At 52.4% G+C, this 16,657-nt stretch overlaps 3 protein-coding genes across 3 annotated transcripts; 2 read left to right on the top strand and 1 right to left on the bottom strand.

The window, feature by feature from the left end:
* The first annotated feature begins 4,213 nt into the window (after positions 1-4,213).
* cartl (cocaine- and amphetamine-regulated transcript-like) lies at positions 4,214-4,837 on the top strand. The gene is made up of 3 exons (XM_028968043.1): positions 4,214-4,381; positions 4,455-4,538; positions 4,607-4,837. Exons 1-3 carry the CDS (start codon positions 4,217-4,219, stop codon positions 4,712-4,714), a joined length of 357 nt encoding a protein of 118 aa, XP_028823876.1. The 5' UTR covers positions 4,214-4,216; the 3' UTR covers positions 4,715-4,837.
* A 339-nt stretch (positions 4,838-5,176) lies between these two features.
* On the bottom strand, positions 5,177-10,900 carry cdkn2aip (CDKN2A interacting protein). The gene is made up of 3 exons (XM_028968042.1): positions 10,397-10,900; positions 8,371-8,492; positions 5,177-6,208 (listed from the first exon to the last, which is right to left on the bottom strand). The coding sequence occupies exons 1-3, from the start codon at positions 10,630-10,632 to the stop codon at positions 5,628-5,630; spliced, it is 939 nt and encodes a 312-aa protein (XP_028823875.1). The 5' UTR covers positions 10,633-10,900; the 3' UTR covers positions 5,177-5,627.
* A 452-nt stretch (positions 10,901-11,352) lies between these two features.
* On the top strand, positions 11,353-16,132 carry tubgcp4 (tubulin gamma complex component 4). The gene is given in 16 exon segments (XM_028968041.1): positions 11,353-11,678; positions 11,896-12,024; positions 12,110-12,232; positions 12,303-12,356; positions 12,444-12,500; positions 12,843-12,922; positions 12,992-13,193; positions 13,268-13,433; positions 13,554-13,678; positions 13,758-13,808; positions 13,884-13,989; positions 14,082-14,189; positions 15,226-15,370; positions 15,444-15,456; positions 15,458-15,622; positions 15,699-16,132. Coding segments are annotated over 16 exon segments (2,025 nt in total). The 5' UTR covers positions 11,353-11,600; the 3' UTR covers positions 16,122-16,132.
* The last annotated feature ends 525 nt before the right edge of the window (positions 16,133-16,657 follow it).

The raw sequence follows: 16,657 nt of genomic DNA, 5'->3' as shown, positions 1-16,657 counted from the left end.
CCGCTCCGCCCCATTCGGGGTCTGTGCTGGGGACGAGGCAGAGGGACCGTTGTCCCATGCTTTGCTCTGGGCGAGACTCGTTTCACCGCCGCATGAGGAACATCCTGAAAGAAAAACCACACGGCAACACAGCCAATAGAATTTCAGCTAAAAGACCAAAACTATTTATGAGCAGTTTAAAAAGCGAGCGTGTCGTTCTTGCCCTGAAGTGCGGTGATTAAAGATGGTGACCAGGTGATGGTGACCAATGAAGAGGTCTTTAAGGTCTAATTTAAATAAATATATGTAAATAAAGATGACAAACATAATAGAACACGAGTTTCCTGAATATGTACTAGAAGATGGTTCCTGTATTAAATCATGTCATGACGAGGTGTAACCACATTTGGGAGGTTCTGAGAAGCTCCTGGATCCTGAGGACCACGAGATTCACATCAGAGGCTCGTAGGAAAGGAGCTTTGGTAAAAGCAGGAGGCCTGAACTCCGGCGCGGGACTAAAAAAAGCCCCGGGGGGGGGGGAGAGGGCGGCGGCAGAGGCGCGGACGTGATATCCATACGGTGCAATTAGAGAAATAAGCAGCTCGGGGTGCCTCCAGAACTAATAAAAGGCTGACTTTCTCCCAGACCTCTAATTACTTTTAGGATGACGCATGAAGGACCCGAGAAGACCACGAGTTGTGCAGCCAGGACAACACACTGTGGGCCACCAAGCATCTTCTCACACCTGCATCCATAATTCGGCAGCACTGACGGGAGAGGGGACGGCTGGTGACAGCGGCGCCGTCATCAGCCTGAGAACATAAGTAGGTCCTGCGACGCGCTGCGGACAGGCGGAGTTACGTAACCGGAGTCACACTTTAAAAAGCTCTAAACAGAACACAACATGCATTAACCTGACGTGGCAGCAGACGTTCCAGCCACGTGGCCTGGAACCTTCTACCAACTTCAGGACCCAAAAGGTCGGACCAGGAGAACTACGGACGGTCCACCATATAAACGAGGCTCTCCGTCAACCAAAGAAACACTTTTGAAGCTTGGAAAATAGGGTGTGGCCTGAGATGATCTAGAGACCTCCTGATAGGCAGATCTCCACTGCATGGTGCAGCGTGGAGATAACAACAACAGCAACATTTATTTCTCATAAAGCCCATAATCACATACAGTACGTCTCAACGGGCTTCGACAGGCCCTACAGTCGACACTTGACCCTTCTGCGCACAGGGAAAAGCTGTAGGAGAGAGAAGAACGACAGGAAGAAAGCCTGGGACGGAGTGAGACAGAGAGACCATGGTGGCTGGTTTGGAGGAGGCTTTCATGTTTCTTCATCTGGAGCCACCCTGACGGCTGATGGATGGGCTCTGCTGGAATGACCTCAGGCACCTGGTGGCATCTCAGTAGGTTCTCGCGGTGCTCTTTGCTGGCTCTGTTCTGTGAAGCACCGCACCCGTTTTATGAATAAAGTCTCATTAGTATGAATTAATTAGACATGCAGCCACTGGAGGAGCTGCAGGGAAAACCTTCAGGACCAAATATTCCGTTTTTAATGTTTTTTTTTTAGCACGAGATCAGACACTCAACGGGCTGCAGATTAAGGACAAACAGTTCAAATAAAATGTGATAATGAGAAGCTGATGTGGTCCGAGGAGCCACTTCTGGACCTGGACGGTGACCAGGGTGGCAGCTAATGAGGCGTCTGCCTGGCGCGGAGTAATTAAAATACGGGGTGACTTGCTCCGACCTGCTTCACGCTGGTCATGAAGGTGAGGAACCCAGCACAGCATCTTCTGGAATAAAAGATCTCAGTCGCAGAAGAACTTGGCTTGTTAGGACCCACGCGGCAGGTAGGACGGCCTAGATCTTCCGACACGGGAGGAAATGAGCTTCAGCCGAGAGATCAATACGTTCACGGCGGGCGCACTCGAACCGCTCGGCATGCCTTTTCTCCATCTCGCCGTGTTTGATCAGTTTGAACCTCCAGCGCCTCGCCGCCGGTGACTCACGTCGGGAGTGCAGGAGGAGAAATCCTCTTCTCTCCCCCTCTTCCACCACGGCTCCACCATCATCTCCTGCCCCGCAATCAACATACAGTATTTCTACATGTTGTCGGGGAGAAAGTGCATTGTGGGTAATTAGAGCGGGACCCAGGATCAGCGAGTGTATGGAGAAGATCTATGGAGAAGCGGTGAAGATCCATATGGACCAGCAGCCGCCTCGCCCCCCGGGAGAAGCCCTAATCACACACACCCCCCCAAAATCAATCCCGGCACGGGCAGCGGAGACGGACAGGAAACAAACGCAGGAAATAATGAGGGCTGATGTCCTCCCACACACACACACACACACACACACACATACACATACATACACACACACATACACACAAGCCCCCACACTCACACACATACACACACACACAAGCCCCCACACACACACACACATACATACACACACACATACACACAAGCCCCCCCCCCCCACACACACACACACACACACACATACATACATACACACACACATACACACAAGCCCCCCCCCCCCACACACACACACACACACGCACACACACAAGCCCCCCCCCCACACACACACATACACATACACACACATACACTCAAGCCCCCCCCCCCCCCCCACACACACACACACATACAAGCCCACACACACACATACACACACACACACAGACAAGCCCACACACACATACACACACACACACACACACAAGCCCCCCCCCCCCCCCACACACACACACACATACACACACACACACACAAGCCCACACACACACACACACAGCGAATTCGTTCTGAAAGTCATCAAGGACGTAAGAACCACTGGAACAAAAACTCTAATTAAGATGGTTAGATGGTTAAGATGGTCACCTCCTGAAATATTTCTGCACAGAAGAACTCTGATTTCATCACAGTTGCACTCGATGGTTGTGAAGGTGACGTGGTGGTTGCTCTGGTTACAGTGGAACCTGCAGCAGGTGGGACATGTCAGCAGAGGGATTTAAAATGGCAAGATGTTTGGGTCACGGCGTCTTCTGGGATGCTCGTGCACCTCGACGGTCAGGGCGACGGGAGCAGGCCGGCTGTAGCTGCAGGCATCTCGTGTGCGTGCTGCTCATCTGGTGAAGACACGGAAACAGGATGTACTGAGGGAGGAAGGTAAGCCGGTGGAGGCAGCGTGAGTTCACGTCTTCAGTGTCCTCTTTCAGCAGGAGGGCGCCACACTGCAAAAGTGTCTGAAGAACGGAAGCTTCTCCAGATCCCAGAAGTGAAGAATCTGCAGATTGGTTTGGTGGCTCCTGAGACGGTCCTCCTGCTTCACCCACACCTTCAGGTCCTTCAGCATGTTAGAACTTCTCAGTTGTGGCCCCGCACTCATTAAATCCCAGTTAACCCGGCGCTGGGAGGAGGCAGGGAGGCCGGGAGCGAGAGGAGGAGGATTGATGAAGGGAAACGTCCCGGAATGTGGACTTGTGGGTAATTGGCATGAGTCATGCGAGACGGTCTTGGCGTCCGGACGCTCCGGTCTCAGTCCGGAGCTTCCTCCACACGCCCCCCCATCTCCAGACCTCAGAAACACGGAACCGCATCCTCACCGACTGCACGTAAATGTCAGAGAGGAAGCAGAAACGAGTTCCCTCCCCACCCTCAATGGCCTAGCGGTTAAGGAAGCGGCCCCGTAATCAGAAGGTTGCCGGTTCGAATCCTGAACCAGCAAGGTGCCACTGAGCAAAGCGCCGTCCCCAAGCGCTGCTCACCACGGGTGACGGGTTAAATGCAGAGGACACATTTCACTGTGTGCGCCGTGTGCTGTGCTGCCGTGTATCACAAGTGACAATCACTTCACTTTATCTGCAGTGTATGTAGGGTGTGTGTTGACATGGTGGAATATTCCAGATGGTCTCTGATGCTCAGCACCACCTGCTTTTACGCGCAGGCCAGAAGCGTAAAAAACGCGGTAAAAACGCCGCTTGTATCCCCGGAACCCCACAGTAAGACCTGCACCCCGGGTTCTCCACGGGATTTTGCCGCATTGGACCGAAGCCCACGGGCGCTCCACCAACTTTACGCCGTGACTCATCCGCGCGTTTTACGCATGAGGACCGCGGGTGGGGGGGTCAGGTGGGGCGTCTCGGCGCGGGAGGGGGGCGGCGGATAAATAGGGGGAGCCGCGGGCTGAGCGCATCTGTGCGCCGAGGACCATGGAGAGCTCCAGACTGCGGGCGCGGGCGGTGGCCTGCGTCGTGCTGCTGGCCGTCGCTGCCCGCGCCGAGACCGGCGACTCGGACCCGGACTCGGGCTTGGACACCAGGGCCATCAGGGACTTCTACCCCAAAGACCCCAACCTGACCGACGAGAAGCAGCTCGTAGGTGGACCGCGGCAGGTAGGGCTTTCTGGTGTCCTCGCGTCCTAACGCGTCTCCCCCGCCTGTCCAACAGCTGGGCGCGCTGCACGAAGTTCTGGAGAAGCTGCAGACCAAACGGATCCCTCCGTGGGAGAAGAAGTTCGGGCGCGTACCCACGGTGCGTAAAACGCGGACCCGGTCCCGCCGGTCCCGAACTGTCGCCCTGACCTGTCCCTGTCCCCACAGTGCGACGTCGGGGAGCAGTGCGCCATCAGGAAGGGCGCGCGGATCGGGAAGATGTGCGACTGTCCGCGCGGCGCCATCTGCAACTTCTTCCTGCTCAAGTGCTTGTGAAGATGTCGCCAAACATCTCGGACTTTCATTAAAGTGCGTGACGACTTGTTTTGTAGAGCCGTGTGTGTGGTCGCTCATTTCCATATATTAAAATATATAATCCATATTAAACACGTGAACTGAGCTGGTTTCCCGTGATGCTCCCCAACCACCAATTCTGCAGAAATAAACTTCAGAATCCTTTCAGATGATGATTTTTTTTTTTTTTTTTTTTAAATCGGCCGTGGGTCTGCTGAGCCTCGCAGGTGTTCTATTCCGGGGTCCCAGGCAGGAACCGGCCAATTAACTCCATCAGCCTGACGCCCCGTCAATCAGTCCCGACAGCAGCCGGGGGCATCCAGGGACCTTCAGCACCGAGTTCCTTATTAATCCCACTCCCACCGCGCTTTTTAAACCTCCTCCACTCGCTGTAATGAACGGGGGACGCTTCTGGGACGGGACGGAAGAAAGGAGACACAGAGCAACGTTTTCATCCTTTTATTAGTAAAAATATATACAAAAGGTTGGAGCGGGGAGACAGAAACCCGCCACCACCGCCATCCTCCTCCTCCTCCTCGCCGCTCCTTCATCCCTCGCTTCAGCTCAACTCAAACCAAAGTCTTGTTAAAGAAAAGAACATTTATTTTTCCAAAAGCCCACGTTCGTCCGGGCGAATAAAGGCCGCGGCGTGAATAGCGCCCATCAAGGAAGATTAATACGCAGTTCGCCTTTTCATAACGGACCAGAAAACAAGCTCGAAAAAATAGGCTAAAAAAAAAAAAAAAAAACAAAACTAAATATATATATATATATGTGGTGTGTGTGATCAAACTCTGTCAAGCATCAAAAAGCGGCAACAAAGCTCTTCCGCAGCGGGGGCGAATTCACGCTCCTTACATAAGCAACGTTGCATTTTAAACCGCAGCCGCGTTATTCAGAGGGAGGTGGGCGGGGCTAGGAGGGCGGAGTCTCGGACAGGGAACGGGTAGCCGAGCGCCGGCGGGAACGCCGAGCCGCGCGGCTGCTCGTCCACCAGCACCACGTCCTCCACGTCCCTCCCGCGGAACCTGCGCCGGCAGATCTTGACCGTCACCTTGCGCCCCTGGAAGGTCTTCAGCGCCTCCTTGGAGGCCATGGCGCGGGCGGCGTCCTCGTCGCGGCCGTACCCGGTGCCCAGGTACACGCCCTGGCAGCGCAGCTCGCACACCTGGCCCTCCTTCTGCGCGCGGCCTGCCGGCAGGTCGGGGATGTCCTTCAGCGGCACGATCACGCAGGACAGGCTGGCTTTGGACGTCTCCACGCAGGAGCGCAGGATCTCGAAGTGGTCCAGGTTGGGCCCGAAGCCGCCCTCCGACACCAGCTTCCAGGCCACCGCCTTGTAGAGGCGGTTGAAGAAGGGCTGGTGCTGGGCTGGGGCGTGAGGGGAGGGGCCCGGTTTCGCGGGGGGCGGGACTCCCCTGCTGTGTCCCTCACCGGAACTCGCCGACGGCCTCTTCACACACCCGTCCTCCCCGCCTGCAGGATTAGAGGGGAGGAGTCAACCCAACGTGGTCACATCCGGTCATCATTACGGCCGCTCTTATCCACACTGGTTACTATGGTAACAATATGGCACCCGGTTTTATAAAAATAATGAGCCGCGTCAGAGACTCGTGTAAAGTGAAGCGATTGTCACATGTGATACACAGCAGCACAGCACACGGTGCACACAGTGAAATTTGCCCTCTGCATTTAACCATCACACTTGGTGACAGTGGGCAGTGGTGGCCTACCGGTTAAGGAAGCGGCGCCGTAATCAGAAGGTTGCCGGTTCGAATCCCGATCTGCGAAGGTACCACTGAGGTGCCACTGAGCAAAGCACCGTCCCCACACACTGCTCCCCGGGTGCCCGTCATGGCTGCCCACTGCTCACTCAGGGTGATTGGTTAAATGCAGAGGACAAATTTCACTGTGTGCACCGTGTGCTGTGCTGCTGTGTATCACGTGTGACAATCACTTCACTTTCATTCATTTCATTCATTCGACAGGGAGCAGTGTGTGGGGACGGTGCTTTGCTCAGTGGCACCTTGGTGGATCGGGATTCGAACCGGCAACCTTCTGGTTTTACGTAACAGCAGCTTAAATTACATTAGTGTCAACATGCAGCTGCATGACCCCATAACATGACAGGGTGCCATCGTGCAGCCAGTGCGTGTAACTGCAGCAATGAACACCGTGCACTGCCAAATCCGCCGGGAACATTTAATTAAAATTAATATAAAAACAATTTACATTCGTTTAGATATTTTGGCTAATAATCTTGAATTTGCAAATAACTTACCAAAAAAAATGTATTACAGGTCCCCTATCATGAAAATGTGACAGACTATTTAACATTAATACGAGTTCCCCGAGCCCGTCTACGGTCCCGCAGTGGCTAGAAATGGCGATGGGTGTAAAGGAGTGTTTGGTCACGTGAAATTCGAACCAGCGGGTTCATTTTTTCTGGATAAACGGCAAGATGATTTCCTGTCTGAGCCAAACATTGTGGTTGGTTGATGGTGTTGATGACGTTATTTCCGCTCTCCTACTCGTCCTGCCCCTCTCCTCCTCATTAGCATTTAAAGCTACAGACACTGAAATGGCGCGTCCTGGGAAATCTCATTGTGGGACTGGATCAAAGTGGCTGTAATTCTGCACCAAGTCTGAATTTCAGAAAAAGACGCCAGATACAGAATTAGGGACCAACAAGACCGAAATAAAAGCAAATAAATGTTCATAGTAGGTGTGTGTTTTCACATACAGTACAGGCCAAAAGTCTGGACACCTTCTCATTCTACGTGTTTTCTTTATCTTCATGACCATTTACGTTGGTAGATTCTCACTGAAGGCATCAAAACTATGAATGAACACATGTGGAGTTCTGTACTTAACAAAAAGTGGAGACCTGACCTCCACAGTCACCGGACCTGAACCCAGTCCAGATGGTTTGGGGTGAGCTGGACCAACAAGTGCTAAACACCTCTGGGAACTCCTTCAAGACTGTTGGAGAAGCATTTCAGGTGACGACCTCTTGAAGCTCATCGAGAGAATGCCAAGAGTGTGCAAAGCCGTAAACAGAGCAAAGAAACTAGAATATAAAACATGTTTTCACTTATTTCACCTTTTTTTGTTAAGTACAGAACTCCACATGTGTTCATTCATAGTTTTGATGCCTTCAGTGAGAATCTACCAACGTAAATGGTCATGAAAATATAGAAAACGCGTTGAATGAGAAGGTGCCCAGATCACAGGCCTGTACTGTATAAAACTTGTGTGTAACATTTATGTAAAATTCGTTCTTCATTCCTATTCTCTCTGGTGTCCTAAAAAGAAGGGACATGAAATGCATGAAATATTTGTGATTATGTTGATTTTGTGACATGTGGATCGGGTTCAGCATCGTATTTCCATTTCAGATGCAGACCACGGGCTTCTGTTCACTCCGCTGGTCTTTCCGGATAAATCGAATCATATTACTGAGACTCAGCCGTCTGAGGAATAAAATGGCCGAACTCCCAAAATAATCTCAAAGTGTCCGTCCCTGGTGAACAGACCGGGGCACGGCAGCAATAAGCACAACCGTTTTACTCTCTGTAAACATGATGATGATGGTGGTGGTGGAACGAGATTAAATACGACGTGTGGGCGATATTTACCTGGAGCTCCCGGCCTCTTCACCCGACCCATGAGTTCGTCTCGCGTCTTGCGCACGGGGGCTTCGTGGACCTCCACGCCATCTGCCATCTCTCTGATCTTGTCCATCACAGGCTGAGGGTACCTTCAGACCAGCCGCGCGTCCATCAGTCCCGCAAAACAACACACACACTCACGCTTAATCCTGCAGACCATCCAGGTTCTACAAAGCTGCTGCAAGATTCATACGGCGTCTGCAGTGAAAGCTATTCTGGTGTTTCCACGTAAGAAAGATCCGAGTCGGTCAGTTCCTCATCGTCTCGGGCACGAGGGACGTTTCGGGTCATTTTCAAGTCTGTGGCATTAAAGTCTTCATTCGTTTTTTTTTTTTTACGAACCCCTTTTTAATGATCATCAGAACCAACGGGCGAGACTACATACCCACTTCAACTTTAATATTTATTATTCTTTCTGTATTTTCTCTATACTGACTCACCAAAGATCTTCAAACACAAGCCAAAAACCTCCCATCGTCCACATTTACATTTACTTTTAATAGAAATACCGTCGGACATTTTAAAACATTTACGTAAGTCGCTTGGGATGAGAGCGTCTGCCAAGTGCTCTGAAATTTCAAACTGATCCAGAAGTTTGGAGCGCTGGTGTAGACTGGACAGGACCAGAGAGGTCGTGCTGTTTTCCACCATGGAATTTACCTTCATCAACGATGGACGTGACGGAGACGGGACGAGATGCGGCGTAAATGCTGGTCGAGTCCAATATAGTGTATAGTATTGTATAGTCCAATATAGTTAGTGCTGCACGATTAATCTAATCGCAATCGTAATTGCGATGTCAGTCTGTGCGATTACATGAACGCAAAAAGCTGCAATTTAAATGTGACGTGTTTGGTCACATGACTTTCGATTCGGTTCAATGGAGACCTCAGATTCGTGACTCACATAGACATATGGGTACGTCAACGCCATATTGCGATAGGCTCTGCTGTGGAGTGAAGCATATACATGTCTATGGAGAGAAGGGCATAAAAATGCCTCACTCTTGTGCTGCTTGGGGCTGTACAAACCGCTGTACGCTCCAAACCAGATCCCGGGGGGTTACATTTCATAGGTAAAGCGGGACAATTGTTTTGAATATATTTGGCCATTATAAAATCCCGTTTATAAGTCTTAACCTTAGCTAAGCTAGGCTAAGATAACAAAGCTATGCATTCCTGTGTTCAAGTCAGCCTCCAAACAACGTTTTGGTTAAACGTAAGAACTATAATACGGGATTTTCTAATGGCCAAATATAATCAAAACAGTTGTTTAGCCTTACCAGGGTTTGTCGTTCGACAGTAATGTTTTTTTAAAGTAAAGACTTTTTTGTGATGATTTAATTTAGTAGAATATTGTATTTTGAAAGCACTGGGCATTTCAGGTTGTTATAAGTAGTTTGTATGTTTCACTCTGAAATTAAACATTTCACATAATTTGTATGTGACTTTTCATTGATATACAAGCAAGGTCCTTTATCATATCGCAATTGCATATCGCAATATTGATCTCAATAATTGCAATATGTCTGTATAGTGTATAGTATAGTCCACTGTAGTGTATAGTATATAGGGTATAGTGTATAGTATTGTATAGTCCAGTATAGTGTATAGTATATAGGGTATAGTGTATAGTATTGTATAGTCCAGTATAGTGTATAGTCCAGTGTATAGTATATAGTATTGTATAGTCCAGTATAGCGTATTGTAGTTGTGTTATCTGTGGTTTACATTTACAGCATTTTACCAGATGTCCTTATCCAGAGCAACTTACAGTCAGTAGTTACAGGGACAGTCCCCCCTGGAGACACTCAGGGTTAAGTGTCCTGCTCAGGGACATGATGGTAGTAAGTGGGGTTTGAACCTGGTTCATAGGCGAGTGTGTTACCCACTAGGCTACTATCATGTAGAAGATAGTACTAGTATACTGACTGGGTTAAATTGTGTTAATTAAACAAGAGAGTTTGAGTCAGTAAAGGACAGACAGGTCTCACCTGCAGCCCAGGAAGACGTGGTTGGCCCAGGCCATGGAGAGGGACAGCAGGCGGTCCAGGCCGGCCTGGCCGGCGGGGAAGGCCTCCATGTTGCGCAGGATGAACTCTCTCCTGGCCGCCCACTGCTTGCTGCTCTCACAGGGGTCCCGGAGGGACTCCACCCACCTGGCCAGGTGCGGGTTCTGGTCCAGGTACTCGGACACCGTGTCCCCTCCTGTCCCCTTCCTCGCCATCATTATCTCCTCATGCTCGGTTCCGGTCCGGGTTCGGAGGGTGAGGGCAGAGGGCCGACAAGTTTCCCGGCTCCCCGAGACTCTTCTGGAAGGCTGCTAGTATCGTATTTTTTACCGAGCGAGTAACGAATCTGTCCGCACCCGACCGCCGGACGCAGAGCTCCGGCACCGAAACCCGACTTTTCTTCGGCGTCCGACCCACATGAGCGCAGGTTGGTCTTGTGAGGAAGCTAGCAGGGGCCGCCAGATACGGACTACAAAGTGTACGTCATCGAAGCGCGACGGCAGTGTCGCCGGTTCGAACTCGTTGACGCCTGCCTTCTAATCCTCACATTAAACGGGGGGGATAGTATAAGTATCACACCACGAATGAAGGTGTTTAATCCCCGATTTATTTCCTGGGTTAGGGTTAAACGAGGTTATGGTGACTGCTACCGCATACTAATGACTACTACTCCCAGCAACAGCAGTGTTGACTGACGTCATCTCTGCGCGACGGCACCGTCGCCGGCTCGAACTCGCTGACGCCCGCCTTCTAATCCCCACATTACAGGGGGGTTAGTATAAGTATCACACCACGAATTAAGGTGTTTAATCCCCGATTTTTTTTCCTGGGTTAGGGTAAAATTAGGTTATGATGCATACTAAGGACTACTACACCCAGCAGCAGGAGTTTTGACTGACGTCATCGCTGCGCGACGGCACTGTCGCCGGTTCGAACTCGTTGACGCCCGCCTTCCAATCCCCACATTACACGGGGGGGATAGCATAAGTATTACACCACGAATGAAGGTGTTTAATCCCCGATTTTTTCCTGGGTTAGGGTCAAATGAGGTTATGATGCATCCTAAGGGCTACTACACCCAGCAGCAGGAGTGTTGACTGACGTCATCGCTGCGCGACGTGCGCCGGACCGCTTTTCGGTTTGCTCCGCGTTTTGTGGGGTGCGGGCTTAATTTCACGGAAGAATCATGATACACGAGTTGCTGTTGGCGTTGAGCGGGTACCCCGGGACCATTTTCAGCTGGAACAGGCGGACTGGCTTGCAGGTTAAAGCATTTCCCTCCGCTTTTAACCGCAGTGCTGAATAGCAGAGCTGAACGTTACGGCTGCATGAGTTGTCAAATAAAATAGCAATAAAGCGGCTTTCCGGTGAAATAACGCGTGCATGCAGATTATGTGCAAAACATATGCTGTTTTTTGAAGACTATGACATAATATCGTACCATATTGTGGTCTCAACTGATGACAATATTATTGTTTTAGGTGTCCCAGGACCTTCCCTTTCTTCATCCCAGCGAGACCAGTGTCCTAAATCGGCTCTGCAAGCTGGCTTCCGACTACGTCCGCTTCACAGAGTTCATAGAGCAGCACACGGGCCACGTCCACCAGCAGGCACGTGTCCCCCGACCCGCACTTGGCGCTGCGCCTCCGCTCACCAGCTCCTTCCACCTAACGTTCTGTGTTGTGGTCTCCCCAGGAACATCACGCGTCTCAGCCCAACCCGGCCGGCCTCCACGGGATCTACCTGCGCGCCTTCTGCACCGGACTGGGCTCCATGCTGCAGCCGTACAGGCAGGCGCTGCTTGATCTGGAGCACGAGGTGGTATCATCGTTCCGATACGTACGTAAAGTCCGCAGAGAGCCTGCCCTCACCTGACGGTCTTTTACAGTTCCTCGCCGACCCTCATCTGTCAATATCGCACGTCAACTATCGGCTGGACCAGGTGATTTGGCTTTCTGTCGGATTCTGTTGAAGTGGCGTCTGTGCCGGCCGTGGTCCTAACGTGACCACGTCTCGCCCTTCTGTCCAGTTTCAGCTGCTGTTCCCCTCGGTCATGGTCGTGGTGGAGACCATCAGGTCTCAGAAGGTCAGAATTTCTTCCCTTCACGTCTGCGGGGCTGTCATCTCCACCAAATCAACAGCAACCCTGTTCTGACACCCACTGCACCCGCACCGACCCTTCTGTGTTGGGGCTTAATAAGAAACCAATGTTGTTGTTGCTACTGGTAATCGATAAGTTGTCTGCGTGTTGGATTTGGTGGCACAAAACAACTAAAATTCATTAAAAACACACATTTTGGGCCAGTGGTGGCCTAGCGGTCGAGTCCCGATCCGCCGAGGTGCCACTGAGCAGAGCACCGTCCCCACACACTGTTCACCAAGGGTGATGGTTAAATACAGAGGACACGTTTCACTGTGTGCACCACAGATCCACGGCTGCCAGATCCTGGAGACGCTCTACAAGCACAGCTGCTGCGGGCTGCCTCCGGTCCGCATGGCCTTGGAGAAGTGAGTGGCGACCCTGCTGTCCCCCACGTTGTCCCGGTCGTGAGGTCAAACGTGTGTGTGTCCCCCCAGGATCCTGGCCGTGTGTCACGCCGTGATGTACAAGCAGCTGGCGGCGTGGATGCTGCACGGCCTCCTGCTGGACCAGAGCGAGGAGTTCTTCGTGAAGCAGGGTCCCAGCGCGGGGGGCGCGGCCGCCAGTCAGGAGGACGAGGACGACGACCTGGGGATCGGGGGACTGAGCGGGAAACAGCTGCGGGAGCTGCAGGACCTGGTGCGTGTCCCCCGCGCGCTTGTCCGCGTCCCTCCGTCCAGCGCCGTCTCTCACGTCTCGCTTCTGCCCCCCAGAGGCTGATAGAGGAGGAGAACATGCTCGCTCCGTCCCTCCAGCAGTTCTCCCTCAGGGTGGAGATGCTGCCGTCCTACGTCCCGGTCCGGGTCGCCGAGAAGATCCTCTTCGTGGGCGAATCTGTCCAGATGTTCGAGAACCACAACCACAGTCCGTCTCGAGCAGGTGAGAGACAAGTGACGTCCTTGTCCAGAGTAGTGACGGGGACAGTCCCACCAGGAGACACTCTTCTGGTTTACAGGTGAGTTTACAGAGTGTGTGTGTGTGTGTGTGTGTGTCACACAGCCTCCATCTTGAAGCACCAGGAGGACACGTTTGCAGCGGAGCTTCACCGGCTCAAGCAGCAGCCGCTCTTCAGCCTGGTGGACTTCGAGAACCTGATAGACGGGATCCGCAGCACCGTGGCCGAGGTGACGAAGACCTCTCTCTCTCTCTCTCTCTCTGTGGAAGGTTCGAGTGTCTTATCTGTCGTTCTGCGTGTGTGAGCAGCACTTGTGGACGTTGATGGTGGAGGAGTCGGATCTGTTGGGGCAGCTGAAGGTACGTGGAAGCGGCACTTCTTACGTCATTTACGGGCGTGTCACGTGACACGCGGGCGTCTGGCATGCGTTTCAGATCGTGAAGGACTTCTACCTGCTGGGCCGAGGAGAGCTGTACCAGGTGTTCATCGACCACGCCCAGCACATGCTGAAGACTCCGCCCACCGCCGTGACCGAGCACGGTAGTTTACTTATTTCCTCCTCGTGGCATCTGGAGCGAATGGCTGATCCTTTTATCTTCTCTTCTCTTCTCTTCTCCCCGCTTTTTATGCAGACGTGAACGTGGCGTTCCAGCAGGCCGCCCACAAGGTGCTGCTGGACGACGACAACCTCCTGCCGCTGCTGCACCTCACCGTCGACTACCAGGGCAAAGACGGAAAAGGTACCCGCCGCCCGGACCCCGGAACTGGAATAAAAAGGGTTTGATGGCGCGGAACCCCGCTCTTTACTTTACTTTATTTAGCTGACGCTTTTATCCAAAGCGACTTACAATAGGAAGACACCAGCAATTCTCGTTCGATTTCTATAGAATATCGAGTTTACAAACTAAGAGCCCTGATAAGGCTCAGACTTGTCAGTGAAGAGCATGCTCGGAGAGTGTTGGGTGCTAGACTAAGAAAAATTATAATGTATTTATACATTTTTGTATTGTTTGTGCAATGTGTAAGTGTGTGCGTGTGTAAGTGTTAGATTTGTCTGTAATATTTTTGGAATAAGAGGGTTTTCACCTGCTTCTTAAAAGTGGTGATAGTCTCGGCTAGTCGTGTGGAGGAGGGTAGGTTGTCCCACCAGCCAGGGACAACAACGGAGAACAGACATGATTGGAATCGGAGACCCCGTGAAGAAGGAATTTTTAGTCTCCTTTCGTTTGCCGATCTGAGAGAGCGTGCAGGAGTGTAGGTTCTGCAGGTTCTGTCACGTAATGTTCCTTCTGGCATGGACGTAGGCGTCTTGCTGCTGCGTTTCCAGTTATGATCCGGTCAGAAGAAAGATGCTGATGTTTGCATCTTTATTTAAATGTGAAGAAAGTGACGTGATGGCCATTGTGAAACGCTGCAGCACAGCGCACGGTGACTCGTGTCCTCTGTATTTAACCATCACCCTTGGTGAGCGATTCCGATTAAGCGGCCCCGTAATCAGAAGGTTGTGGGTCCGCCGAGGTGTCACTGCGGTCCCATCCCCCTCACACTGCTCCCCAGGCGCCTGTCATGGTAAAGGGGTGATGGTAAAATGCAGAGGACACATTTCACTGTGTGCACCGCGTGCTGTGCGTCACAAGTGATAATCACTTCACTTTAGCACCTTGGCAGATCGGGATTCGAACCGGCAACCTTCTGATTACGGGGCCGCTTCCTGACCCGCTAGGTTGTAACATGTATGCAGGTGAAATGACGTTAAAAGTTCGGTGTCCCCTCCAGACGCCACCGGTACGAGGGACGGGGCCACGCCTCCTCAGGAGTCGTCTCCGCGGGAAGCGCCCCCTACGGGCTGGGCGGCGCTGGGCCTGGCCTACAAGGTGCAGTGGCCGCTGCACATCCTCTTCACCCCCGCCGTGCTGGAGAAGTGAGTGTGACGAGCGTGCGAGTGACACCGCGAACGGTCCCGGTGACGGCGCGCCGCTCCCTCGTCCCCGCAGGTACAACGTGGTGTTTCCGGTACCTGCTGAGCGTGCGCCGCGTCCAGTCCGAGCTGCAGCACTGCTGGGCGCTGCAGATGCGGAGGAAGCGGGCGGAGTCCGGCCACGGCGACGCCGCCAAGTGGCGGCTCCGGAACCACATGGCCTTCCTGGTGGACAACCTGCAGTACTACCTGCAGGTGAGCGCCGGCGCCGCCTCCTCCTTCTGTTTAACCGCGGAGGACTGAGCGCGGGACGCGTCCCTGTGTCCCTCAGGTGGACGTGCTGGAGTCCCAGTTCTCCCAGCTCCTGCAGCAGATCAACTCCACGCGGGACTTCGAGAGCATCCGTCTGGCGCACGACCACTTCCTGAGCAACCTGCTGGCCCAGTCCTTCATCCTGCTGAAGCCCGTGAGCAGCGTAGAGCTACATTCCTCCGCCCATCTAGACGCTATAGCTCTATTTTATTTCAGGGCGGCTTCACACCGTCGCTCTGGTCCAAATCAGGCGCCGACTTCTTACCATTTTCCTCTGCCCATGTATCGCCGTGGCAACCACCGCAAATACAGGAAGTACATTTACGCGGGTTGGCTGTTGCCCCGGCGATTCTTATATTATAATCTGCACTGGAGTCGTACAACAACACAACACAGTCACTTGACCTGTCATTGTGAGGCACAGCAGCACAGCACACGGTGACACGTGTCCTCTGTATTTAACCATCACCCTTGGTGAGCAGTGGGCACCATGACAGGCGCCCGGGGAGCAGTGTGTGGGGACGGGACCTTCATCAAGGGGACCTCGGCGGCTCGGGACTCGAACCAGCAACCTTCTGACATTGAAATTTACCCAGAATTCACCGTTCCAGAACCATGTGACAGCATTTGGATTGGTTCTGGTTCGGTCGCACTAGAGTTTGAATCGAGACCACCTTTTTTTGAGGGTGTTGGTGTGGTCCTTTCACTTATTGGGCCAGTGGTGGCCTCAGAAGGTTGCTGGTTCGAGTCCCGATCTGCCAAGGTGCCACTGAGGTCCCCTTGATGAAGGTCCCGTCCCCACACACTGCTCCCCGGGCGCCTGTCATGGTGCCCACTGCTCACCAAGGGTGATGGTTAAATACAGAGGACACATTTCACCTTGTGCTGTGCATCACAAGTGACAATCACTTCACTTTAATAAAGTTTCACACCACACAAACAAAGCAGGGAAACGTGAAACCGCGTTGGTTGTCGGTG

The sequence above is a fragment of the Denticeps clupeoides genome, unplaced genomic scaffold, assembly GCF_900700375.1.
Source record: "Denticeps clupeoides unplaced genomic scaffold, fDenClu1.1, whole genome shotgun sequence".
Lineage (NCBI taxonomy): Eukaryota > Metazoa > Chordata > Actinopteri > Clupeiformes > Denticipitidae > Denticeps > Denticeps clupeoides.
This window is presented reverse-complemented; position numbering and strand designations above follow the sequence as displayed.